This window comes from Vombatus ursinus, unplaced genomic scaffold, assembly GCF_900497805.2.
Source record: "Vombatus ursinus unplaced genomic scaffold, bare-nosed wombat genome assembly UNPS02014798.1, whole genome shotgun sequence".
In the NCBI taxonomy this organism is placed as follows: domain Eukaryota; kingdom Metazoa; phylum Chordata; class Mammalia; order Diprotodontia; family Vombatidae; genus Vombatus; species Vombatus ursinus.
Window position 1 is genome coordinate 48,977,229 of NW_020954576.1, and position 26,892 is coordinate 49,004,120.

Genomic DNA, 26,892 nt, shown 5'->3' on the forward strand with positions numbered 1-26,892 from the left:
ATAGAAGGAGGAATTTTTTCACACCATCACAAAATTTAGAAGTGGAAGGGGCTGTGAAGGTGGTTAAGTACAACGCCTTCATCTTACAGGCAAAGAAACTAGGGCACAAAGAGGTGACTTGACTTGCCCAGGGTCACATTTCTAATAAGTGTTTGAGATAGAATTTTAATCCAGATCTTTCAGATCCCATGCATGGGTGGTGTACCATGATGCGTCTGCCTCCCTGCATTTTGATAATTTGAGCTGTCCAACAATGTAATGAATGAACCGGTGAGGCAGTGAACACTGGAGGTGTTCAGGAAGACTCTGGATGATCCATCAGGGACATTATAGGTAGGATTGTAGCACTGACTGGAAGGTAAGATTAGATGGCCTCTAAAGTCCCTTCTGATTTTAAATTCTAGGCAAAAGGGCTTTAAACTCTCTTGGAAGAGCTGTGGGGAGACATCGATATGATAATAATAATAATAATTTATTATTAATTATTTTTACTAATTATGATCACAGTGATAACAGCAATAATAATACTAATAATAGCAACTTATCTTTCTATTTTTTTCTTTACTGTTGGTTTGATTTTCTTTCCCCAGATTGTGGGGCCTGAGTGTTGACTGTACAAGCTGTCCCTGGCAGACTGGTAGAGAGTCCTACAACACCCACAAGCTGTTACCACTCCCTGGGAGCTACCAGTGGTTCCCCCCCACCCCGCCTCCTAGGCAGCTTTTTTCCTCTCAACAACTATGCTAAGCAGACTATGCCGTAGGCCACAGTGCATCTGAAGTGATGATGGGATGAAAACTGGTCAGGAGGAACCACATGACACACTGACAACATGTCATTCCCCCATGCCTGGAGCTGTCTAAGACTTTGGGAAAGGAAGCCAGCCAGCTAGCTCAACTCCTCAGCTTCCATGATCTAGGTTCCTGATGTTTTAAACTGTCATTTTCTGACATTAACATCCTAACCAGGTCATGCCAGAGGCAGAACACAAAATGTATTTATCTAGAAACCTAACATTATTAATATTGAGTGTGTTCGTGGGGGTGTTGGGAAGATTCCATAACCTGACATAGCAGCAGGTGGGGTGGGGCAGAGAGGATCGGGGAGGATATTAAAGCTGTACGAGGTTAGGAGTCCTGGGTTTGAACCTACACTGCCTCTAACTAGCTATGCATTTATGGATCAACAAGATTAATGTCTGAGCCTCAGTTTCCAAGTTTGTTAAAATGGAGATAACACCTAAATTACCTGTCTTACAGGGTTGTTGTAAGGAAAACATTTTATAAACCTCATGATGCCACGTAAACTCAAAAATTGTTATTACACAATTGATACCCTCTCTGTGAAGCTCTCTATCACGGTCTGGTTTTCTCAGTTAAATTCGGTTCAGAGCCATTATTCTCTTTATCTGGTGTCATTCTTTGACAAGCTCAAGCAGTGACAAGTTACAACAAGCTTGTGATACCATTGTACAGGTGAGAAAACAGAGGCTCAAGAAGTTCTAGTGACTTACCCGATGCCACACAGCATATCAGATGCATATCTGGGCCCAGAAATCTTCCCCAGCTCAGAACTGTTTCTCTCTCTCCCTCATCTCCCTATGCCCTCTAGCCCGAGTGTGAGTGGGGTTCTGGGAAATAAAATTCCCAATCTCCTTCTGCAATCCCCCAGATACCATAGGTGCTACACCACTATCCTACCAATTCTTCATCTCTAAAAGTGAGACAGAGATAAAGAAGGGAGGGAAAAAGCATTTATTGAGTACCAACTATATGCCAGGCACTACATTAAGCACTTTACAAATATTATCTCATTTGATTCTCACAACAACCTTGAAAGGTAGGTGCTATTATTATCCCCATTTTACAGTTAAGAAAACAGAGGCAGACAGAGGTGAAGTGACTTTACCAAAGTTACACAACTAGTAAGTGTCTGAGGCTGGATTTGAACTCAGGTCTTCCTGATTCCAGGCCCAGCATTCTATCCTCTGCACAATCTAGGTGCTTACAAGAGGAAGAAGAGTGCTTATGGAAATTCCAAAACGTCTCTAAGTCAGCACCCCTCCAAACCATCAGACATGCTAACAGCTCCAAGGTACTACCCTAGCTCTGACATCTGAGACTTGGCATCACCCCAGAACAACTCTATTCTTCAGACTTTCACTCCAGGCAAGAGTGGCTTTATTCCATCTCATGCAACACATTTCCCAATGTCCATCTTGGCTGACAGCTGCTCTTCAGCCTCAGTTAAAGTGACAGTCAAACCCAAGGCTAGAATGGGATGCAATTCAGAAGAGAGAAAACAATTCAGGGGGCTTGTTGGAAGGGATTCAGATTCTAAAAGTTCTACCCTACAGCATGGATTTGGGGATACTTAGGGTTTCAATACATACTCTCAATGAATGCCATGCCCTTTCCCCATGAATATGAGGATAAGAGTCAGGTAGAAAAAAATAAAAAAAAATTTTTTTAATTTAAAAAAAGTGTGGTAGGATTTAGGGAAGGAGGGAGGAAAGAGTTCAAACCTTTACATTCTTTTTTTTTTTTGGTGAGGCAGTCGGGGTTAAGTGACTTGCCCAAGGTCACACAGCTAGTATGTGTCAAGTTTTTGGTCCGAGGCCAGATTTGAACTCAGGTCTGCCTGACTTCAGGACAGGTGCTCTAAAACCTTTCCATTCTTTCTGAGGTTCGAAATCCATACAACAGCTTTAGAATGTCTCCCAAGCATCTCTGTATAGTAAGTTTGCCTCCCCTCTCCCCTCTGGTCTGGACAGTGCCAGATAATGATAGTAATGAGTTAGATTTGGTACCAGAGGTAGGGAGAAGTTTAGAATGGATAGGCATTCTTGACCCAATCATTGTAGTTCATTTTTGTTCTTCCATCTACATCCTTTCCCCACCATATTTACTGTAAAGATCCTGGGTCACTTTATGATATTTCTTGCATCTAACCCTTTTGCTCTGTTTCCTCTCTGATCCAAGCCTTCATGACCATCTGAACAACCATGATGGCCTTTAAGCAAGTTTTCCTGCCTCCCTTCTCTTCCCTACCCTACTTGAATTCATTCTTCATGCCGCTGCCAGAATAATCTTTACGCACTTGTATAGTTAGGGCTTAAGATCCAAAGCCTTTCAGTAAGTCGTTCGATAAGCATTACTAAGTCCACTATTACCAGGCACTGTGCAAAGAGCTGGAGATACAAAGCAAGGCAAAAACAAACAAAAAACCACCATGGTCTGTATCCTCAAGGAGCTCACATTCTAATTAGGGAGACAATATATGATGACATACATATATGAAGGTAAATTGAAAGGGGAAAGCACTAGCATTTGGGGGAGGGACCAGGAATGCTTCCCACTTCAAAAAGTGGGACTTAAGCTGGGACTTTAAGGAAGCTAGGGAATCTAAGAGACAGATGTGAAGAGGGAACAGGCATGAGAGCAGTCAGTGAAAAGGCATGGAGATGCAGCGGTATGGAAGTGGACCTGCAAGTGAGCCAGGGTAGTCAGATGGTAAAGTCTGTGGAGGGAAGGAAAGTATATGCAAATGGGAATTGTAGGAATTACAAGCTAGGCTGTGAAGAGCTTTAAGTGATAAACAGAGGACTTTATATTTAAATATGGAGATAATAGGGACCCACTGGTATTTATTGAGGAAGGGGGTGTCATGGGCAGACCAAGCTTGGTGAAAATCACTTTGGCAACAGATAACAGAGAGAGAATGAGAGACAGAGAGAGAGAGAGAGAGAGAGAGAGGAGGGGGGAGACTAGAGGCAGAGAGCACAATTAGAAGGCTATTAAAATTGCCTAGGTGAGAGGTGATAAGGGCAAGAATTAGGATTGTGACTGTGTGAATAGTGAGAAGGGGACACATACAAGATATGTTGTGAAAGTAGAAATGACAAGACTTCGCAATGCATTGGCCATGTAGGGTGAGCAAGATTGAAGAAGTGAGCTTGGTTGGTGAGGAAGATGGTGGCGTCTTTAATAGTAATAGTGAAATTTGGAAGAGGGAAGGATTGAGGGAGAAAAAAAATATAATGTTTTATTTTGAAATATTTAATGAGTTGCCTTTGGCATATCCATTGATGGTGAAGAACTAAAAGTCAGAAGAGAGAAGGGCTGTCTACATAGATGTGGGAAATAGCTACATTGAAGTGATAACTGAATCTATGGGAGCGGATGAGATCACCAATTGAGACAGCAGAGAGTAAAGAAAAGAGGGTCCAAGACAACCTGTTAGTGGGCATGACCTGGATGAACATCCAGCAAAGGAGTCCTCGAAGGAGTGGTAAGATGGGTAGGAAGAAAACCTAGAGAGGAGAAAATGTCCAGGAAAAGGTTCTCAACAGTGTCAAATTCTGTAGACAGGTCAATTCTGATAAGACTTGAGAAAAGGGAGGCAGCTACATAGCACAATGGATAGAGCACCAGCCCTGGAGTCAGGAGGACCTGAGTCCAAATCCAGTCTCAGACCAGACACTTGACACTTACTAGCTGTGTGACCCTGGGCAAGTCACTTAACCCCAATTGCTTCCCTCCTCCCACAAGAAAAAAGGCTTGAGAAAAGGCCATTAGATTTGGCAATTAAGAGATCATTGGCAACTGGAGAGAGCAGTTTAAGTTGAATATTCAAGTCAGAAGCCAGATTGAAGAGATTTTAGAAGAGAATAGAGGAGATGAAATGGAAGCACCAATCGTGGAAGGTTTTCTCAAGAAGTTTAGAAAGGGAAGAAAGATATAGGATTATAGACAGCAGGTCTAGTCAGGTCAAATAAGGTTCTTTGACGTATGGGGCAGCATATAAAAAGTAGTGAAGGAGGCAGATGGTAGAAGTAATCGAGGCTTGGGGGATTGGCAAGGCAGGATTGTGGTAAGATAAGGGAACAGGGGATTCAAGAATAGAGTACAGTAGAGGGTTCTATTGTCATTGAGAAGGAAGGGCTGTGTAACCAGTGCAGAGGTGATGACCTGAGAAAGAACTGGGGGTGGGGGGAGTGGATGGAATGGGGACCACAGTAAAGAAGAACAGAGTTAGGAGTTCTAAGGTATAGAGAAAGATGGAATGATGAAAGGTTGTGATCAGCAGAGGGATTTCAGAGTTCATGGATGTGGAAGTGGGATACTTGTGGATGATGGAAGGATAAAAGGTATGACTATCTCTGTGTGCAGCTGAGGTGGACCAGAGGTCATTAAGTGCATGAGAAAAGGGAAGTTTTTGAGGAAGGTACAGTATTTGAGGAAGAATCAATCAATCAATCAATCTATCTATCTATCTATCTATCTATCTATCTATCTATCTATCTATCTATCTATATGTTGAATTATCCTAGTATGAGGGCAAGATTTGGGGTGGAGAGAAAGACTATGAGCCAGGCACTGAACTTAGTGAAAAAGGAAGGAGAATGTCCTGGGGTAGGGGGCCATTAGATAGTGACCACCAGGATCTGGTTTGGATGATAAATTTGGATAGCATGAATTTCAAGTGAGGAGAGATTGCTGAGTGATGGTTGATAGAGGGAAATTCAGGAAGTGTCAATGCCTATCAAAGAGTATTCTTTTTCTCCCACCACTGAGTCAGGGGTATAAGAAAAAATGTAGTCAGTGCTGGACAGAGTGGCCAGGGACTCAGTAGTGCCAGAAGATGGCAGGAGTGAGAAATTTAAAAAAAGGTTTAAGATGAAAGGAAGCTTGCTAATTATGGAACAGGCATTCCAGTGGGTACAGTGGAAGAGGTGGGAAGATCTGGAAGTAGAGATGGGAACAGGCAGTTAGGAATGAAGAAATGGTGCTTATACATCTACAGCTGGACATAGAGCATCACCAGAGAAGAGTACAAGGAGGTGGAATTATGCTAATCATTGAGGAATGAGTCCAGGAAGAGTATCAGTGGAGGATGAGAGGTCTACTGAGGGAGGCAGGTGATCATGTTGTTCAAGGTCCTCACTAAAGGTCCAAAACCATGACAGGTGGTGATCCTGTGAGGTCCAGATAGAAAAGATCCTGGGAGTAAAGACAGAATCTAGAACCACCATACTTTTTTTAGCCTTTGCCCATGCTATTACGTATAATCTTCTCTTTTCCCCCCTTCACCTCCTTACTTCTTACCTAGCCTTTCAAGTCCAACTCAAGAGCTACTTCCTCTATGAAACCTTTCTTGATACCCCGTCAGTAACCACTTACCTTTATGAATTCACATAGGCCTTTGTTTTGTAACTATCATGCATATGCCACGCAATATTACATTGAATAGTTATCTATGTTTATTTACTATCACCCTACTAGACTGAGAGCTCCATTAGGGAATGGACTGAGTCTTAATGAAACTTTCTATCTCCCAGAGTACCTAGCACAATAATCTGCACTCAGTAAGTGCTTAATAAATATGTGTCAAATGACCAAAGAAAAGTAAGAATCTAAGAACTGGTGAAAAATCAAGAAGTGACCTTTTGGGGAACAATTCACCATTTTAAACTCAAACATGACTGGAGAACTAAGCACATGGTAGATATAAATGCATGTAATTCCTATATGCCAATGAAAAAGAGGTCCTCCTAAGTCTTTCCTGCTCCTGAAAGTGGTCTCTGGGGAAATGCCAGTGAAGTCCCTGAACCAGAGTCATGAAACAACTGGACAACCCTTCAGAGAGACAGTGATGAGATCCCAAGGCCCCAAGGAGGGCTTGGGACAGACAGCCTTTGCTTCTTCTGACTTGCAGAAGGCTGGGCAAACATCCTCAAAACTTCCTGCTCCACGGTGCAGTTCTTAAGGGAGGCACTTAAAATATGATGGAAAAAATGATGTGCTACCAAGACCACAGAACTTGTGTCTCTGGAGTTCTGTTTTTGCTCCAAATATGATTTAACAGTAAAGACAAATTCGCTCTTAATCCTATATAGATTAGCACCACTTCTGTGCTACCTTTAATCTACCTTTCCAGTCCTTTTAAACATTACTCCACTCCATTCAATTTATACCCCCATCTAAATGGGCTCTTATCTATTCCCTGCATTCAACATGTCAGTGCCCATCCTCCTCTTCCATGCATTGACTCAGGCCAGTGCCTCTCTATGGCCGGAATACACTTTTCCACCTACCAAAATCTCCCCTGTAGGTTTAGCTCAGGTGGCATCTCTTCCATGAAGCCTCCTCTGATTCTCCCAGCTAAAAGTGCTTTCTCCCTCCTCAGCTTTTCCTAGAGAACTTTGCCTAGATCTCTCCTTTGCCCCATTGCCCTCTACCTCGTATTAATATTTATTTGGGTGCATACCCCCTCACTCTCTGTAGAACAGAAGATCTTTGAAGGCAATGAATGTCTCAATTTTGTCTTTGTACTCTCAGTCCCTAGCACAGTGCCTGGCACATAGTAGGGACTTAATAAATGTTTATTGATTGATTACATTTAAAATAAAAACTTATTCCTGGACAGCCATGCTAACTACTCATCCCTTGGTGTCTCTTTCAGAAAGAGAATATTGACTGGAGAGACCATGAGTCTCCCCTACTCTCAGAAACCCATCAAGAATTTCTGAGATCTCCAGTGTCCACAAAGGGCTGTAGCTAGGAAGGTCTCCTTTCCCAGTCCCCACCCCCCCCCGCCCCACCCCCGTCCCCAATGTCCGTTGCTGCTTCCCAACCATCTGCTTCAGCAGCTGGGGGATGAGGGGAGCAGGGACCCACGCCCTATAACCCAGGGTCATCAGGGATCACACCTGGGAGCTCAGGGTGACCCTCCTCCCTAACTCCTCAGTCTGCTAGTGGATAACGGCTGGACCTTAGACACAGCACTGCCAAGGAGACAGTGGCACTTTTGTCCAACACTAATCCCCAAGCAGAAAAGACAAAGAGAAAGGAGAGAGATAGGGACCTGCTGTGCCATGGATAACGGTGAATGTGTTTCTGTGGGGGACAGCTCCTCCCCCCGGTTTTCATTCTTTGCAGGGGGGCGTCAGCCCAAGACAGCAATTTCCATTCTGTGCTTGAGAGGTTTTCCCCAATATCTCAAGGAATCTTATAATTTCTTATAATAAATTCTCTGTTTTGATCAAGAATTTCAGAATTGGACAGCTGTGGCACAAATCCCCTGTACACGTGATTATTCACCCCTTATTTGAATACCTTCAGTGATAGGGAGCTTAGTATCACCTAAGGTCATCTATTCCATTTTGGGATGGCTCTAATTGTTAAGTCACTTTTCTCCTATACTTGAGCCAAGATTTAGCTGCCTGCTTGCTCCCCTACTCTCAGCATTTTTCTAGTGGGGACTAGAGGCTTAACATCCCAAGATAGTACTCACCACAACTCCTAGCTGACCTTTGCCTTTCTTCATACCCAGGGAAAGAGAGACAGTATCTTCAGTACAGGGAAATCCTTCTGCCTGCATGGAGTAGAGGGAAGCAGTCTTCTGGGATTTTCACACAGCCAAAGACATCTTACACTTGCCTTTGGGATATGTATCTTCTTTTCTTCCTTCCCACTTCTCCTCCCTACTTCTCCCTGATTGGGGGGTGGGGGCAGGGAAGGGGTTCCATCTGCTCTGTGCTTGGCTCCTTTTCATAGGCAGGGAGGGAGGGAGGGAGGGGCTCTGGTGCAAGGGATGGGGAGCCTGTGTATTTAACCATCTCTATCGATCTGTTTGTCACACTCATGTCAATCATTACCAAGCCTACCTCCTTTGGTCACAGAAGTCACTGGGTCTTGGGAACAGGATAAAAGAGAAGGCGTCAAATACTCCCATTTCCCTGCCAAATAGGGAGATGTCTGGGCTTGAGAGATCTGGTTGGAAAATCATTGTTTTCTGGTCTAAGCCCCGGAGTAATCTACATGTTGAAATGGAAAAGTCACTATTTATTTGGGTGATGGGCAGGATGGGGAAGAAAGGTGAGGAAATGAGTTTGTCCCTCCCTCAGTGTGACCTGAAAGAATATCTGTCTTTTGTTCACTTTGGGACCTTTGGAGGAGCTCAAAGGTTTTTTTTTTTTTTAAATAAATACTGTTTGCCCATCCCATATAGTTTCCAAAGCCTATAAAAAAGTAATATGTGAACATCATTATCCCAATCAGAAAGGCCTGGGTCCTGTACCAAAATGCAGCCACTTCTGGAGTGGGAGTAAATAGCCATACAACAACTGGCTGGACTGAAAAAGGCAAAAATAGATGATGCTTCTCCCAAGGGTTCATGGGAAAAGAATTTCACTGTGTGAGCTGGGGTTGAGTTAGGATCACATTCAGCTATTTCCTAGGAGGGATTTCCGGCCCTAGTGGACTCTGAAAGGGGACAGCTTCAGTTAGATAAGGTACCCAAGACATAGCCATTCTGAGGGCTACTGAACCAGTCCCAACTTAGCTAAGACCCCTTGATCGAGTTCCAACCTCCTCATTTCACAGATGAAGCAACTGAGGTTTGGAGAGGCCCTCCAGCTTTATTCCACTTTACTATTCTCAGGTTACCCGAGGCAATTCTTCCCAGGTGGGTAAATAAGTCAAGATGCCTACAAAAAGCAGAGGGATCAGTTTCACCAAATGGGCCAGCTGATCCCTGCAGTACACGAGGAGAGAGAAGGACGTCACGGGGTTATGACTCAGCCAACTCTCCCTGGTACTACAGTTATGGCTGCCCTCTTCAGCACAGCTCACTCAGACCTTACCTAGGAGCAAGGGTAGGTGAGCAATGCTGGGATGAGAGAGGACAGAAGTCTCAACTACAGTAATAATGCTTTACACTTGTATTGTTTATTACACTTTACAAAAAGCTTCCCCACATGTTATCTCACTTGATTCTTAAACCACTTTGTGAGGGAGATATTTATCATTATTATTATTATTGTTCCCTTTAGAGAGAGAGAGAGAGAGTATTTATTTAGTGCTTACTATATACTGAGGCAGCTAGATGACTCAGTAGGATAGACCACTGGGTCTGAAGTCAGGAAGATGAGTTCAAATCTGGCCTCAGATGCTTACTAGCTCTGTGACCTTAACCTCTATTTGCCTAGCAGGCAGCTGAATGGCTCAGTGGATTGAGTGCTGGGTCTAGAGTCAGGAAGACTTGACTTCAAATCCAGCCTCAGACACTAGCTGTGTGACCCTGGGCAAGTCACTTAACCTCTGTTTGCCTTAATCCACTGAAGAAAGAAATGGCAAACCATGCCAGTGTCTCTGCCAAGAAAACCCCATTGATGGTCTATGGGGTCACAAAGAGTCAGACGTGACTGAATGACTAAACGACAACAATATACCAGGCGCTGTGCTGTGGACCCAGATATAAGCCAAAAAGACAATGTCTGCCCTCAAAGAGCTTCCATTCTAATTGGGGAAGACAGCAAATAAAGAGGAGCTAGTGGTGTGGAAACTTGGGCCCTGGCAAAATAAGGAAAATAACAGTCAAAAGGGTAAGTAACTTGCCCAGGGTTATGACTTGCAGTAGTAGAGGTGAGATCCAAAATCCAAGTCTGACTATAAGTGAAGTAATGTTTCTATAAAAAACAACAACAACAACAATAACCTGCATTTATATCATTCTTTAAGATTTACAAAGTGCTTTATAAATATCATCTCATTTCATCCTCACAACAACTCAGCAAGGTAAGTGCTATTTTTATTCCTATTTTACTGAAGTGGAAACTAAGGCAGACAGAGGGTAAGTGACTCGTCCAGAGTCATACAGATATTGTCTGAGGCTGAATTTGAACTCAGATCTCCCTGACTCTAGGCTGGGCCCTTTATCCACTGTGCCACCTAGTGGCTATATGGAGCAGCTAGGCAGAGCGGTAGATAGAGTGCCAGGCCCGCAGTCAGGAAGACCTCAGTTCAAATGTGGCCTCAGACACTAGTAGTATGACCCCAGGAAAGTCACTTCACCCTATTTGCCTCAGTTTCCTCATCTGTAAAATGAGCTAGAAAAGGAAATGGCAAACCACTTCAGTATCTTTGCCAAGAAAACCCCAAATGGGTCATGAAGAGTTGGACGTGACCAAAATGACAATAAATACAACAACAAAAATTACCTCTCTATCAAATCCGGTCTATGTAACCATTTGTTTGCTACAATAAATTTGATGTGTGCCTATAGTTTGGGGAGTTTTAGGGGGAAGGGAGATAAGAAGGGGAAAACTTAAAGTGATGGGTTAAAATGACTTTTGGGAATTTATTGACGGATTTCCCTTATCTGGGCTCCCCCATCTCTCACCTCTGCTTACCATCTGTAAGACCTCAGGAAAATCATGTGATCTCCTGGGCCTCAGTTTCCTCATCCATTAAATAAGGAAAGTGGACTAGTTGGCTACAGGGGTCCCTTCCAATTCTAGAGATATGACCCTATGGCTCTGGCTTTTTTTTCCACTGAAAGAACAATTAATAAATAATCATGATTGGCATTTTTATAGCCCTTTAAAGTTTTGCAGAGTACTTTACATATGGTATCTAATTGGGCCTCATAACAACGCTAAGGCAGGTACTTCCAGTATCAATGTCTCCATTTTGAAAACAGGCAAATCAAGGTTCAGAGAAACAAAATGATTTGCTCACTGTCACACAGCTAGTATGAGTCAAAGGCGGAAGTGGAATTCCAAGCCCGTCGCTGTATCCCTTCCCTGAGCAAAATTACAAAGGAGAAATTCAAAGTAATTCTAATGGGCTGGCCCCAGGAACTGGAAGCACCTGCCTATTTCTAATATTATTTTAGGGCCATCGCTGGAAGCCAATGGAACAAAAATCTGAGAGGAAAGGAGAACAATCGCTGCTTTCCTTGGAAGAGTTTCAAAAAATATCATAATGAAAGAAAAAAACCCCAACAACAGCGACAATCCTTTAGTACCCTAGCAAAGCAGCAATGGGGGGCTTCTTCCTTCCCATCACAGGCTCCCCCTCCTTTCTCTACCCATAGTGGAGAAAATTTTCACAGCAATTAGACATCTTCACAGATGGGGAAGGAGTGAAACCCCAGAGACCTTCAGGAGGAGAGGCATCTTCAACATAGCCCTGGGTGGTGTGGGTGACGGCAGCAGGGTTCCTCTCTGGGCCCTGCTTTTCGAGGGGAGTGACTTCAGAGGTAAAGATGTGATCTTGTTGGGGAAGAGAAGAGAGGGATGCCGAGTGGCCAGTTCCTGTGACACAGGTACATATTGGCTCTAGATTTCCCTGAATCTCAGGGAAATATTGCTGAAAAGGAGAGCAAAGATTTGAAATGTCACCTGGGATGGATTCAGTCTCTGTGGCCCCATGTAGAGGTTATATCTGAATGGGGTGAGTGAGGAGAAGACAGCAAGGCACAGAGCCCTGGCTCTTTAGATGGAGGGCTGGGGTTCTCTACTTCTGAAGCTTTCTACCCATGTGACCTTGGGCAAGTCATTTTAACCTCTGTAAAATGAGGGTGTTGGACTAGGATCAGGGGTGGGGAACCTGTGGCCTTGAGGCTGCAGGTTCCTCACCCCTGGACTAGTTATCTTCTGGGTTCTTTCCAGGTCAACTATGATCCTAAGATGAGGGCACGAGGTGGGAAGACAACTTCCTTCTTTTCCGGCCAGTCTGAGCCCTCCCACTCCCTTTGGAAAGTCTTTTCCAGAAGTTCTATGCTTGTAGAGAACCACTCCCCAGCCCACTTCTTCTCTTGGCATTAAGCATGGCCTGGAGGACCGTGCAGACTATGAATGAAACCCCTGGTTGCTGTCTTGGGCTATCATCCACCTGTCCATCTAAAGATAGGGGCCATCTGCTGAGGATGTCACTCATTTTAAACTCTTCATTTGAGAATCCCAAGCCCCAATGCCTCACTGGAAAACTCATCGGAAAAATCTCTTCAGTCCAGGTAGCAAGGGAGGAAAGCCCAGAGGTCAGGATGTCAGAAGCAAGAAACCCTCCTTTATTAGACACGTTGTTCATTAGCTCCTTGGGGGCAGAGATGCTGACTTTGATTTCTTTAACTTCCATGAAGCCTGACAGTGCTGGGGATGAGGATTAGGAATTGCTTGTTGGTTGACTTGTTGGTTAAGAAGTCAATCTGGGGGGGAGGCAGCTAGGTGGTGCAGTGGATAGAGCACTGGCCCTGGAGTCAGAAGGACCTTAGTTCAAATCCGGCCTCAGACACTTGACACTTACTAGCTGTGTGACCCTAGGCAAGTCACTTAACCCCAATTGCATCACCAAAAAGCAAAAAAAAAAAAAAAAAAAAGCAATATGGGGTAAGGGGTAAAGCATCAGATGGAGAATTAGGAGCCAGAGATCCTCATATCATACTGCCCGAACTTCTGCCTTGTTTATGAGGCCTTGGACAAGTTGCTTAGATTCTCTTAAACTTAGCCTTTGGAGAATATGCAAAAAGTAGATGATACATAAGAATATACATGAACATGAATATAAAAGAATACAAATATATTTATAGTGTATTACATAATATATTTACATATTATATGTTTTATATCTAATAAATAATATATTTGTTTTATATCTAATAAAAACAATATACTTATGTTATATAGAATATATTTATGTTATCTATATAATACACACATATGAATATAAAAGAAAGTTGACTTGAAGAGTAAATAATAAATAATGAAGGGTTCACGAAAGTCTCTCTGGACAAGAAAGATGTCTAGGCTTCCAGTCTGCAGCATCTTTTGCTTCCTCTGGTTAACTGTGACATTCTGACACATCCCAAGCATGCCTTATGCCGCTCATTTCTGTTTCTGTGGCCTCTTGTGCTTAAAGAATTCCACTCTAATAAACCTGCCATGAAAGTCCCAATTCCTTACGTCTACCCGCCCCTTTCCCCAATGCCTTCTGTCTTCCGACATCATTTGCTTCCAGATGGGAAGCGGCTGAAAGGAGCCCAAGCACAGAGAGCCAAGAGCCAGATCACCACTCCTAACGTAATGTCCCTCCATCAATATTGGTTTAGCTGCTGAAATTCCAAGGGCGGTGTGGAACACAATTGCATTTTTCAGATTCCTGTGTGACATGTGATAGGGAAGAGGGGGACATGGGGAGGAGAAGGAAGACGATGGCAGGAGGGAGAAGCATCTGTTCCCTCCCTCCCTTCAACCCTTCAAATTTACATCAGATACAGACATTAGTCTGGAAAATTGTTATTGGGAACTAAAGTTCCACAGGGATAGAGAGGCGAAAATCCATGAGAGTTGGAGGGAGATGGTAGCAGGGAGAGGGGAGGTCACAGAAGGGCCTTCTCCAGGTATAAGATGTAGCATTTTAGCTGAAAAGTCAGTTTCCAAATGCCTACAGCCATTAACATGGTGCTCTACTAAAAGACATTCTGGAAAGAACATCTTCAAGTCTTGCGTTCTGGGCTCTCTCATATACCAGTAAATATGACAAACTCTTAGTCATCACCAGGGTTGTACCTCTGGATCAAGGTAAAAACCCAGAGTGGGGCATATCAACAAACATTTGAGCCTCTGAGGAAGGGGCCAGTAGAAAGAAGTGGGAAGGGGACCAGAAGAGGTCACATCAGTGTTTAACATAATGGCTGACATACATTAAGTGCTTAACAAATTCTTTTTCATTCTCTCTTTTCTCTTGGTCTCTTTCTGTCTCTGTTTGTCTCTGTTTGCCTCTCTCTGTCTCTCCATCTATCTCTCTTAGTACTCAGGAGATATGAAATGAAAAGAGCAGGGGCACCCGGGTTGAGGTTTTATACTTTTGTGTCTTGTGGAAGTAGAAAGCACATTGACTTTGGATTCAGAGGGCCCACCTGGACTCAAAAACCACCTCTGAAACCAACACCTATACGACCTTTTCCCTGCATGATAGTTTCCTCATCAGCAAAATGGCAAGGTCAGAATCAATGCCTCTGAGGTCCCTTCCAGTTTTCACTCTATGATCCTATGATCTCATTGTTACACCAATTTCCGCAGTTATCAGTGACCCCAGGGAAAGGTGGTAGGCCAGGGCTTACAGGGAGTATCTTTGTGCCTTGAGAAGACATCGGTCCTTTGAATTCAGGATCAATGTGCCTTCCATTAGACAAAGTTGTTGTTCAGTTGTGTCTGACTCTTTGTGACCCCATTTGAGGTTCTTTTGGCAAAGATACTGAACTGATTTGCCATTTATTTCACCAGCTCATTTTACAGATGAGGAAACTGAGGCAAACAGGGTGAAGTGACTTGCCCAGGGTCACACAGCTAGTAAGTGTCTGAGGTCAGATCTGAACTCATGTAGATAAATCTTACTGACTCCTGGCTCTATTTACTGCACCACCTAACAGCCTCTAGACAAGAGGCAAAAGTATAAAAATGGACATTGCCCTTTATGTGACACAGAAGGAAATGGTGATATTAGACAATCTAATTCCTGATAACTGTCCCTGGAGAAGGCCTGCTGATCCAGACATTGGGCGGAGGTCAGACGAAGGGGGTGTTGTGGTGCAAAGTTCAGCAGATCCCCGTATCTAATCCCACCAAGATTTCTGTGGTCTCTCTCATCCATAGTCATATGTTCTCAGATCTCCACGGTACCCTGCACTCAAAGGTGGGGTAGGGCAGGTGGGAGGAAAAAGAGACCAGGAGCAGGGATGGGTAGAGAGCTAACCGGCATGAAAGCAATTAGCCAAATGGATCCATTTGGATCATTGGGGTTCTGGAGAAGCCAAGTGACTTCTAGGTCATGCGTCAGAGGACAGTTGTCTGCCCCCTTGACCGAAACTGGGAAGCCAGAGTGCGAGGCTGGCTGAGCCGTTCTGCGTAGGGGAGGTGGGGATTAAGTCCAAGCAAGTGACAGCAGCACTCTGCTGCTTTCAGGGAGGGGGCTGGAAAGCAGGAGCAGATGCCATAAGGCAGCTCCAGATGGCGGCGACTTCGGAAACAAAAGGCAAAAAGCCAGAGGGAACAGAGGATGGGGACGTGCGGGAGCCTCTCCTTTACCAGGGCTCATTGTCAGAACAACCTGGTCAGAGAGAATTAGACCCACACCTGGATACCAACTATAGACAAATACAACAGAGATAACTTGGCTTGGTGTTCCAGGTAACATTTCACGGTGATGACCATGGGAATCGGCACCACACCCAGAACTGAAGACCTAAATTAGGAAATGGACCTAAAGAAAACTGGATAAATTACACTTTAGCCAAGTTTTATTCCTAGTTCCTGCTTTAGGAGTTCCCTATACACATCTTCAACCTTCCTAATGGACCTCTGATATAGATATATCCACATCAATGCCAACAGGACTGGTGGAGACAAGGAAGAAGAAATATTGACCTTAAGGTAAAAGGAAATCTAGGTTCTGAAAAATGAAAGATCTAAGATTACCTCTAAGGTCCCTTCCAGTGCTTCCAATGCCTGACACATAGTAGGCACTTAATCAGTGTTGGTTGACTGACTTCCAGTTTTAATATCTATGATGCTTCACTCTGTGAAGTTGTGTGGCCTTAGGAAAGTCACTTGGACCCTAGGCCTCATATTTTCAATGGTGAGGATAACTGTGCACATGATTATTGTATAGATCAAATGCCGGGACGTATTTTTGTTGTTCAATTGTTTTCAGCCCTGTCTGACTCTTCGTGACCCTATTTGGGGTTTTCTTGGCAAAGATACTGGAATGGTTTGTCATCTCCTTCTCCAGCTCATTTTATAGATGAGGAACTGAGGCAAACAGGGTGAAGTGACTGACCTAGGGCCACACAGCTAGTTAACTGTCTGAAGATGGATTTGAACTCAGAAAGATGAATCTTTCTGCCTTCAAGGTCAGAACTCTATTCACTATGGTACCACCTAGCTGTCCCTCCATGGTATATGTACAAATGCTCTGAAAAATTTAAAAGGACCACTTCTTATGGGGGCAAAAAATTATTCACAAAGTGGGTTTCCGATGATTGGCTGAACACGTTGTACTATATGAAAATGGGGATAGTAATTGCACCTACCCGTTGTCGTGAGGATGAAATGAGATAATATTTGTAAAGTACTTAGCACATAGTAGGTACTTAGTAAATGCTTGTTTCCTTCCTTTCTTCCTTCATTGTACCTTAAGAAAAGGTGAATGGAAGGAATTCAGAGAAACACAGGGAGATGTTAAGTAAGCAAAATCAGGAAAAATAGACACAATGACTCCAGTAACATAAGCAAAAAGTACAGTGAAAGAAAGCTGAATGGTATGTAATTGTAATGACCAGTCATAGGGGAGATGTACTTCTCTCCTTTCCTTGGACAGGTGGGGGACCATAGACACAAAATATTACATTTTCTGTCAGATATAGTCACTGTATTGGTTTTGTTCAACTGTTTTCCTTTGTTACAAGAGTGGAGGGAAGATAAAGTGGGGAGGTGTTGGCATATCTAGAAATGACTAATTAAACACAAAGATCATCAATAAAGCTTTTAACTTTTAAAAACAACTATTAAAAGTGCTATATAAATGTTAGGATCAATACAATCAATGAAGCTAGAATAAAAGAAATTGCAAACAGGAAAACATATTTGTATCAAACATCAAGTATAAGAGTCAGATACCCATGATACAAAGGGAACTGACACAAATATATATCCCAATAGATAAGTGGTTAAATGATATGACTGCCTTTTAAAGAAGGATTGCAAACTATAAACGACATTATAAAACATGCTCCATATCATTAATAGTAAGATAAATGCAAATTGGAACAACACTAAGTTTTCACTTCTTATCTTGCAAATTGGCAAAGATAATGAAAAACAGGAATAATTAATGTTAAAGAGATTGTGAGAAGTCAGCACACTAATATACTGTTGGTGGAGCTGTAAATTAGTTTAACAGCTCTGGATATTAATCTGAAATTCTGCAAGAAAATAACTAAACTGTCCATAATACCCTTTGAGCAGTAATCTCACTATCGTCATCTGCACTAAGGAAATCCAAGTTAGAAACAAAGGTCCCACTTACCCTAAAGTATTCATAGTATCACCCTTTGTGGGAGAAAGAACTATAAACAAAGTGGATGCCTACTAGTTGGGGGTTAGCTGAAAAACATGTGATACTGGAATATAATTGAATATTATTGTATATGAAATGACAAATACAAGAAATTCAGAGAAATATGAGATTTATATGAACTGAGTCAGAGTGAACTAAGTAGAACCAAATACATATACATATTTATACACATACATACATACACACACACACACAATGACTACAACTATGTAAATAAAAATCTTACTAATGGGAAACTAAACAAAATCATGCCAGACTTATGATTTCAATTGGGTGCAGGAAGCTCCTGCTGAGGCAACTTCTAACAACGTAGGTCAGCACCTGTTCTGCATAGACCAAGTCGCCTGGGGTGTGTAGAAATTGAGTCGTCTAGGCTAGGGTCACACAAATGGTATGGGGTCAAAGGTGGCACTTAAACCCAGGTCTTCCTGACTCTGAAGCTAGATCTTTATCCGTAACGCCTTTCTTTGACAAAAAAGGAGGTTTCAATCTGGAGGAGGGGAAAGGTTTTTCTCTCCTCAGAAATGACTATGATGTAAAGTCAAGGGCATTGATAACATGTATTTTAAAAAAATAAATGTATGGAATTATTATTAGGTTAGAAATGTCCAGAGGATAGAAGGCCATGTCTAATTCTCCCTCCGTAGTGCTCAGCACCAACAAGAATACTGAAGTTGGTTTGGGTTGACAGAGATGACATTTCCTTTTTATTGGGGGAACTTAGGTCAGAGCCTTGGAGCCTCCCATTCTTACAGCCCCAGATCTGGGTAGAAGGAAAGCAGGTGGGTAGGAGTGAAAAAAAATTGGGCAGGGGCCCTGGAAACCCAAGACAAAACAGAGAGTAGTGATGCAAAATTGGATTTCAACATGAATCCTTCACAAACCCCAGTGAACCATCCCTGTGCTAGTTTATATCATTCATGTGTCCATTTACATAAATCTTCATGCCATGATCTGAAATGAGTGAGCTCAAAATACAATCAAAGAAAGGTGGTAGGGGCAGGAGAGTAGTCCCATTCAATATTTGGGGCCACTGCAGAAGGAAATGGTCCAGCAGGCAATGGGGTGGATTTCCTAATCTGGCTGACGAAGCCTGGCAAAATTCTGGCGATGAGCCATGACTGTGCCCAGAGACATCAAAGCTAGAGAAGCAGGGGCTTTTGAGTGACCATCCCTGAGAAGTACCTACACTCTGCTTAAAATACAAAAATAATTTAAAGGCTTACCAAGCATGCTATATGCTTTATTGCCCTACTTTCTAGCTGAGTCCTATTCATGGGAGAACAAAAAGCATGTGGGGAGAAACCTGCGGTGAGGAAGAAAAACTGTACTGAGAGACGTCAAACCCAAGGCATTAAGAGATCCATTCCGGCTTCGGAGCTCCTGTCAGGTCTACCCCAGTTCTGAAGCTCAAGCAATAAGCTTGTGATAAATTGCCAATTATTTTACCATTAAAATTTCATACCTCACTTCTTTCATTTCCTTTCCTACTACCCAAGGGAGCTGAGGCTAAAACTAGCATTGCTTTGGGGCAAAAGGAAGTTTGAATTCCAGACGGGGCAGTACAGATCTCAGAAATATTGACTTGGGTTCGTTAGAGCTCCCCCTGTGGTCACTCATTGTGCCCTTGGACAGCTGTTCATCTGCCAAGTGCCAATTGTTTTCCACCTCCTAACCCTCCCTTGAGGGTCCCTCACATAGCCCCTGGAGGCCCTCCCTCTGATGATCCCCCATATGCCTGAGCTGTCATTCACAATGTTCACAAAAGACCAGGAGGAGACATAAGCTTAGGGGTGGGGGAAGAGGGTCAGAGGCTAGACCGTCTGCTGATTCTTCAGTAAAGGTGGTCACCCTGGACAATAACTTAATACTCATGTCTAATGACTGCATCTGCTTGGTAAGGGAAAGCCAACATCGACCCGGCTCCATGCTTTTCAAAGAAGGATCCACTCTGCAGCTGGTAACGCAGCGCTTTCACACACAATGCTGCAAAACAGTCTTCCCTGGACAAGGGCAGCGAGGGACCAGGTTTTACTTTTTTTTTTAACTCTTTGAATGATTTTTTCCACCCCTTCTACACAGAGCAAATAGAAATCAGAGGGAAGGTATTTCAACTGCTAAAGGACACATGTAGGTAACGTGTTAGGAAACACTCCCTGAAGATGAGGGGTTTGGGGGATTGTGATGGGTAACTGGGAGAGTTGTTGGTTTACAGTTTTTAAATACCTCCACAATCCTCAGTAAAGCTCTGTCAGGAAGTTCTTTCTAATGTCTAACCTAAAAAAAATCCATGCTTCAATTTGAATGCAATTTCTTCATTTTGAGGTTCTCTGAAGGAAAAAAAAAGAGAATAGCTAACTCCACCTCCACCCATTCCCCATGATTCTTTAGAGACTCTTACACATTTACAAATGTGTACCAACGTTCTTTTCTCCAGGAAAAAAATGAATGAATTCCAAGGACAATAACTTTCACAGAGGGAAGTTTTATTCATATGTCTCTGGGAACCAAGGTGTTCTAAGACAAAACTCTGACAGCTCCTGTGAGCCAAGGTAACAGACACTTATGTGTATGTATGTGTGTATATATAAACACACACACACACACACACACACACACACACACACACACAACCAAACCTTCTTATGGTACTGAGTTAGACTGTGGTTTGTCTCTGGGTCTTCTCTGACATACCGTATTTGATTTCCTGAGAGTTGAGAGTTGCTGAATGAACCTGTTTAGGATTGCAGAATTTCAGATTTGGAAAGGACTTCAATGTTCATCCAATCCAAACCATACCTGACACTTGACTCACTCTGACAACATCCTGGACAAGTCGCCATCCAGACCATACATGACAACCAATGACCAGGTACTTGATCAGCTCTGAGGTAAGCCCTTATTCCTTACGTTGAGCCTAAATCTGCCTCTTTTCAACCTTTACTCCTTGCTCTTAGTTCTATCTTTTAGGGTCAAGCAAAACAAGTCAATTCATATTCTACATGATAGTTTGACAAATATTTGAAGAATATTCCTGGCCATAAAGACACCCTAAGACTTGCAAATGTTTCCCCAGCCCAATAACTCTATCTTCTCCCAGGGATTTTTTTCCTTAAACATGACTCCCCCAACCCAGGAATGCACCTACCTTCTCTGTTTCATTCACCCTCCTTTTCGAAACAGTATTGGAGGCACTGTCTTGGCCAGCAGAGGGATGGAAAACTCCACTTTCCCAAACTGCACATAAGTCAAGTGACCTGTCTCAAAACACAAAGGAAATTCTTAGGGTTACTCCAGGAGAAAGTTCTGTGTTTTAGGGCTGGAACATTTCCCTGGAGGTTTATATACATAGGGGACAATTTACCGATAATGATTTACTAATTTTCACAATATCGAAAGCTATTCAATTCAACAAACATTTATTGTCCATTAGAAGAGTTGAGTTTAACTCTCCATACGGTAAAAAGATGGATGCCCTGTGGGGGATTTACAAATGGACTTGGACGAGAGTCACCAGCGGTGAGAGTGGACAGATGATGATCTGCAGTGTTGGAGAAAGCACTCACATCAAGGAGATCTCAGACCCAGCAAATTCACACGCATGGTTTTCTTCTGGCTACCATCATTCCACCCCTTCTACAGATAAGAAAACAGAGGCCCAGGGAGATTTCCTGGGAGGGAAAGAAAGCACCAGGCCTGAACATAGAAAACAGGGGTTCTTGTCTTGGCTTTGCTTCAAGCTAATCACCTGCCCGTTCTGTGCCTCAAGCTTCTCATCTGTCAAATGGGAAGAATAATTTCTGCCCTCTAGGGCAGGGGTTCTTAACTTGAGACCCATGAACTTGTTTTTAAAAACACTTCGATGACTGCATTTCAGTACAATTGGTTTCCTTTGTAATCCATAAGATCACATTTTATATGATGCATTTAAAAACATTATTCCAAAGGGAAGTCTCCAGGCTTTGCCAGACTGCCCAAAGGGTCTATGACACAAAAAAGTCAAGTCCACAAGCATTTATTAATAGATATTTAGTACATGCCAGGGGCTGTTTTAAATACTGGTAATACAAATATAAGCAGAAAGAAATTCTCTGCCCTCAAGGAGCTTCCATTCTAATGGGAGAAAACAACACATTAAAGAAGGCTTGAAAAGGGAAAGGGAATAAGGTACTTACTTTTAGGCAGGGTAAAGAGTGGAGCCCCAAGAGGAATCAAGATAAAGAAGGAAAAAAAAAGGTTAAGAACCTTTGCTCTAGAGGGCTTATATGAGGAACAAATGAGATAAAACATACAAAAACACTTTGGAAAAAAGTATAAAGCCCCATAAAATAGATAAGGTGTTATTATCATAATTATTCCATGAACACGTGTTAAGAAAGGTAAGTCCCAATATGAGCCAGCATTATTATCATATAATATAGATATAAGGAGCACCCAGACAGAGGAGACCCAATCCCTGGAAGTTTGTACGAAAAACTACTCTGGCTTACAGACCAAATGAGACCACTGTCAGGTCCTGGTATAGTGGGGGCACTACATTCTGATTCTGGAAGGACCTGAAAAGACACCCAGGCAGGAAGTGCCTACAGGAGTCATTTGAATGAGATCAGTGGAAAGATGAGGCTTCCTTCTAGGAACAGGAGATTGGGGAGGGGGGGGGAAGAAGCAGCAGATTGGAAGATAATGGTGTCTGATAATATTCTCTGATCAGAAGGGTCTTGGTGTCAACTGGTCTTTTCTTTATTTCTCAAATGCCTATCTTTGGATTTCTCCACAACAAAATTTTAATCTCAAGCAAGTTTCCCCATGTCATCTAGTAAATTCCCAGGTCTCTTTCCTCCCAATAAGTTTGTTTGTCTGCAAACAGAATATGGAGATGTGTGTTAATTTTTTTAAATCTTATTTTTTTTATTGACATCTACCTATCTATTCATTTTGAGACCAGGTCTTCCTATCTTGCCCACGCTAGAAATGCAGGGGCAACTCACAGACCCAACCTCATTACTGATCAGCATGTGACCTTTGACTTGCTCTGTTTCTAACCTGGCCAGTTCTCCCCTCCTTAGGCAGCCTGGTGATTCTCTGGGAACTCACCTGATGACTTTGCACAGTCCTCCCTCACTTAAATCCAATCCACTTGCAAGTCATGGCATCACCTTCCTAATGTCATGCTCCTCTTCGACAATGAAGGACAAACAACAACAGCCATATTAGTGCCAGACTTAATGAGGACACCATCAGCAGCAGCCTCAGCTTCACCAGTAGCTGGAATTACCTACTGGTATGTGTCATTATATCTCTTGATAACTTTACTTTCACATTCTTTTTATTTCTTAGTATAGCCTTCCTCTTTCCCTATCCAGTGAGCCATCCCTTGTATCAAAGATTTAAAAAGAGAAAAAAGTGGGAGATGAAGGGCAAGGGAAGGGGAAAGATAAAAAAAGAGAGAGAAAAGCACAACCAATCAACTGTGTTTCAAAGTATTTATTTAATATTCTACACCCATAGTCTGCCACTTCTGCAAAGAGGGGAAGGAAGTGCATTTTCTCAACTCTTTTATGCAGCCAAAATAAGTCATTATTTAAAAAAAAAGCAGGTTGGGATAGGGTCTGGTGGCACTCAGTTACATTTTTAAAAAATGCTTTCCATTTAAAATTGTTGTCATCATATATTTTGTTTTCCTGGTTCTACTACTTTATTCTGTTTCAGTTCATATAAATCTTCCCATACTCCTCTGTATCTTTCATTTTCCAGTTATTTCTTATGCCACAGAAATATACTCTTTTTGCTCCCTAAAAGTCGGTTTTCCTATTTCACCTAGGCTGGAAATACAGCAGCCACTCACGGGCTCAGTTCCAATACTGATTGACATGGAAGCTTTAACCTGCTCTGTTTTTCCAACCTGGAATGATTCACCTCTCCTTAGGCAGTCTGGTGGCTTACTGCTCCTAGGGATTCACCATATTGGTTCTAGACTTATTGTCTAGAATTAGACAGTGTCTAATTAGTGTCTACAGATTAATGTCTACAAGCAGAACTCAGAACTCCCCAAATCAAGCAATCCACTTGCCTCAGCCTCCTCAACAGCAGGGACAATAGGAGTATGCTACCATGAGTGACCCATAGTAATACTCTATTTCATTCAGGTACCACAATTTGTTCAGCTATTGCCCAGCAATGGATATCTACCACTAAAAAAATGCTGCTGTGAACATTTCTTTATACATAAATGTACATAGAACTCATATATATATGTATATATATGTATATGATATTCTTTCTGTGAAGATGCATTTTAACATTATTCAAAGCAAAATCCAACTAGCAAGATAAATTTCCTGCTACTACAAAAAGCCCTATAGAAATAATTTTTAAAAATATCTGCTTTGGGTTATCTGTGTCATTAGAATTATAAACAGAATATGAATTATACTTCGAAACACTAAAAATATACTGGATGGGGTTTTGTTGTTAAGCTGAGGTAGTAGGGAAATCCAAGAAAACACGAATCTTGGGGAACAAATAAATGAATAATATATGTACATGTATATATATATATATTTACATGTATATGTGCATGTATGAGTTCAAATTCAGCCTTAGATACTTACTAGCTGTGTGACCAAGTCACTTAATCTCTGTTGCCTTAATCCACAGAAGAAGAAAACGGCAAATCACTCCACCATCTTTGCCAACAAAATCCCATGGACAATATCCATGGATTCACGAAGAGGCAGACATCACTCAACAAGTGGAGAGGTCCACTTAGAGACCTTAGTGTGGCAGAGAGAGAAGGTGAAAGCTTCTCAAGCAGGGAAAATGGCGAGAGAAAAGGCACAGAAGCAGGGAAAGTACAAGACATGTTTGGGGAAGAGTGAGTGGATCAGTCTGACTCAAGTGGAAGATGGACGTAGTTGGAGGAGCAGAAGGAGAGACTGAGTCACAGCATATTCTAGAAGGCCTTGAATAAGAAGGAGCTGGACTTTTATCCATTAGGAAATGGTGAAAGCATCGCAAGTTTGTAAGCAAATGTGTGATGTGACCAAAGTGATACTTTAGGAAAAATGAATCTGGTGTCAATGCGTAGACTGAACTGGATGGAGCAAAGAGTTAAGACCTGGAAGGAAGCACAATCAGTTACTCAAGAATCAGTAGTAGTGTTTGGTGACTAGGGGTTGTGGAGCGCAGGACAAAGTTTGCAATGTAGGTCACAGAGAGTGAAGGTCATAGGGACAAAATGAGCCTGAGGGGATGGCAGGATTCAGTCAGATGAACTTTAGGGATCCCTCAGATCCCTTTAATAAAACCCAGACAGCGGAGTGATATGCCCAAGGCACTATAAGGGGTACATTACCAGCGTTAACTTCATTGTCAAACTTTCATTCCACACCAAGACAGTCACATTCTCCTGGGGAAACTAAGGCCTTACTCTTTGGGCAGTGCCCTTTTCAAAGGCCCTTTGGTCTTAAGTCTCAGTGCTGTTTTTTTTTTTTGTTTTGTTTTGTTTTGTTTTGTTTTGTTTTGTTTTGTTTTGTTTTTGTCTCCAGTCATCCTTTCTCCTGTTTATAACTGAGTTTCAGGGCCCCAGTCCATCAAATCTTCTCCCTTTGTCAAAATCTTGCCTCCCCTTGAAGCTTTTCTGGGTTGGCTGGAGAACAATTTCCTTTTACCTTGCCCAATGGGACACAGGACTTTCAATGATGCCTCCCTTCCATCATAAACTCCCACATTCCAGTAGAAGTGGGATCCTCACTGATCTCTGTACACAACACTCTGAGTCTCACCTTCATGCCTCTGTGCGGCTGTTCTCCATGCCTGGACTCTTCTCTCTCCTCACCTCTGTTCTTGGGAACCTCTTGTTCTCTTCAAGGTCCAGTTCTAGTGACTGGCAGCTAGGAGGGACAGTGGAGAGAAAGCACTTGGCCTGGAGTCAGGAAAACCTGAGTTCAAATCCAACCTCAGATATTTCTAGCTATGTGACCCCAGGCAAGTCACTTAACCTTTGTTTGCTTCAGTTTCCTCAACTGTAAGATGGGGACAATAACAGCACCTACCCTGAAGAGTTGTTGTGAGGATCAAATGAGTTAATATGTGCTCAGCACAGTGCTATGTAAATGTTTATTATCTTCCCTTTCCCTATAAAAAGCCTTTCCTGATTTTTTCACTTACTAGTGCTTCCTTCTCCCCAAATTTACTTTATATTTATGCATCTGGGTATATGTTACCCCCCTCCAAGCAGAATGTAAGCTCCTTGAAGTCCTAGCCTGTCTTTGTGTCCCCAGCGCTCATTGCTGTGCCTGGCTTACTAAAGGCTTGTTGAATTGAGTGAAATCTATTTAACTTTGTATCCAATTCTAAGAGGCACTTTCCTAATACCTGCCAATATATTTAATTGTCCTTTCAAGGAACTTAGGGAAGAGGTCTTTTTCTTTCTTTCTTTTGAAAATGCTGCTACCTATATAGCCTAACCAGAATGTCTGTCTTTGATTACAAGCTCCCAGATTACAACCTCCCAGAGGAATCCATATGGATCTCTTTGAAGAGAGCCTAGCAAAAAATTAAGCACCAAACAGGTGCTTAATACTTTAGAAAATGAAAATAATCAAAACAAAAGCCATCAGCCTAGGAACTGTAGAAGACACCAGGCACAACATTCCACAAGATAAAGAATGAAGAGGTTAAAAATTCGTGGGATACATCACCCACCCATAGCAGCTTATCTCCCCACTCCCAAAATGTTCCCCACATCCTCCAAGCCTACCCAGTGGGAGTGAGTGCCTGTCCCCTCTGGGATTAGTATGTTGCTAATTACAGGGCAACGGCTTCAGAAATGCAGAAATATATAGGTTTTCACTTTGGGCATTCACTTTGGGCAGGGTAGGTGCTCTCTAGAAAGACTTGGTACCCAGTTCCTTTTCATCTCTTCCCAAAAAGGACATAAAAAATGAAAACTGAATCTATAAGAATATCT

The 26,892-nt window shown here is 42.5% G+C and overlaps 1 protein-coding gene across 4 annotated transcripts in view; it reads right to left on the minus strand.

The window, feature by feature from the left end:
• NFASC (neurofascin) overlaps window positions 1-26,892 on the minus strand; it is a 248,089-nt gene that overhangs the window by 109,570 nt on the left and 111,627 nt on the right. For 3 of the 4 annotated variants that reach the window (XM_027871166.1, XM_027871168.1, XM_027871169.1), the window contains exon 3: window positions 21,070-21,178. Coding sequence is in view for 2 of the 4 variants with exons in the window: in XM_027871168.1 (XP_027726969.1) it covers window positions 21,070-21,178 (109 nt within the window). In the remaining 2 variants the exon portion in view is untranslated. Of the gene's footprint in view, window positions 1-21,069; window positions 21,183-26,892 lie in introns of all 4 variants that reach the window. The other variant, XM_027871167.1, reaches the window with a different exon arrangement.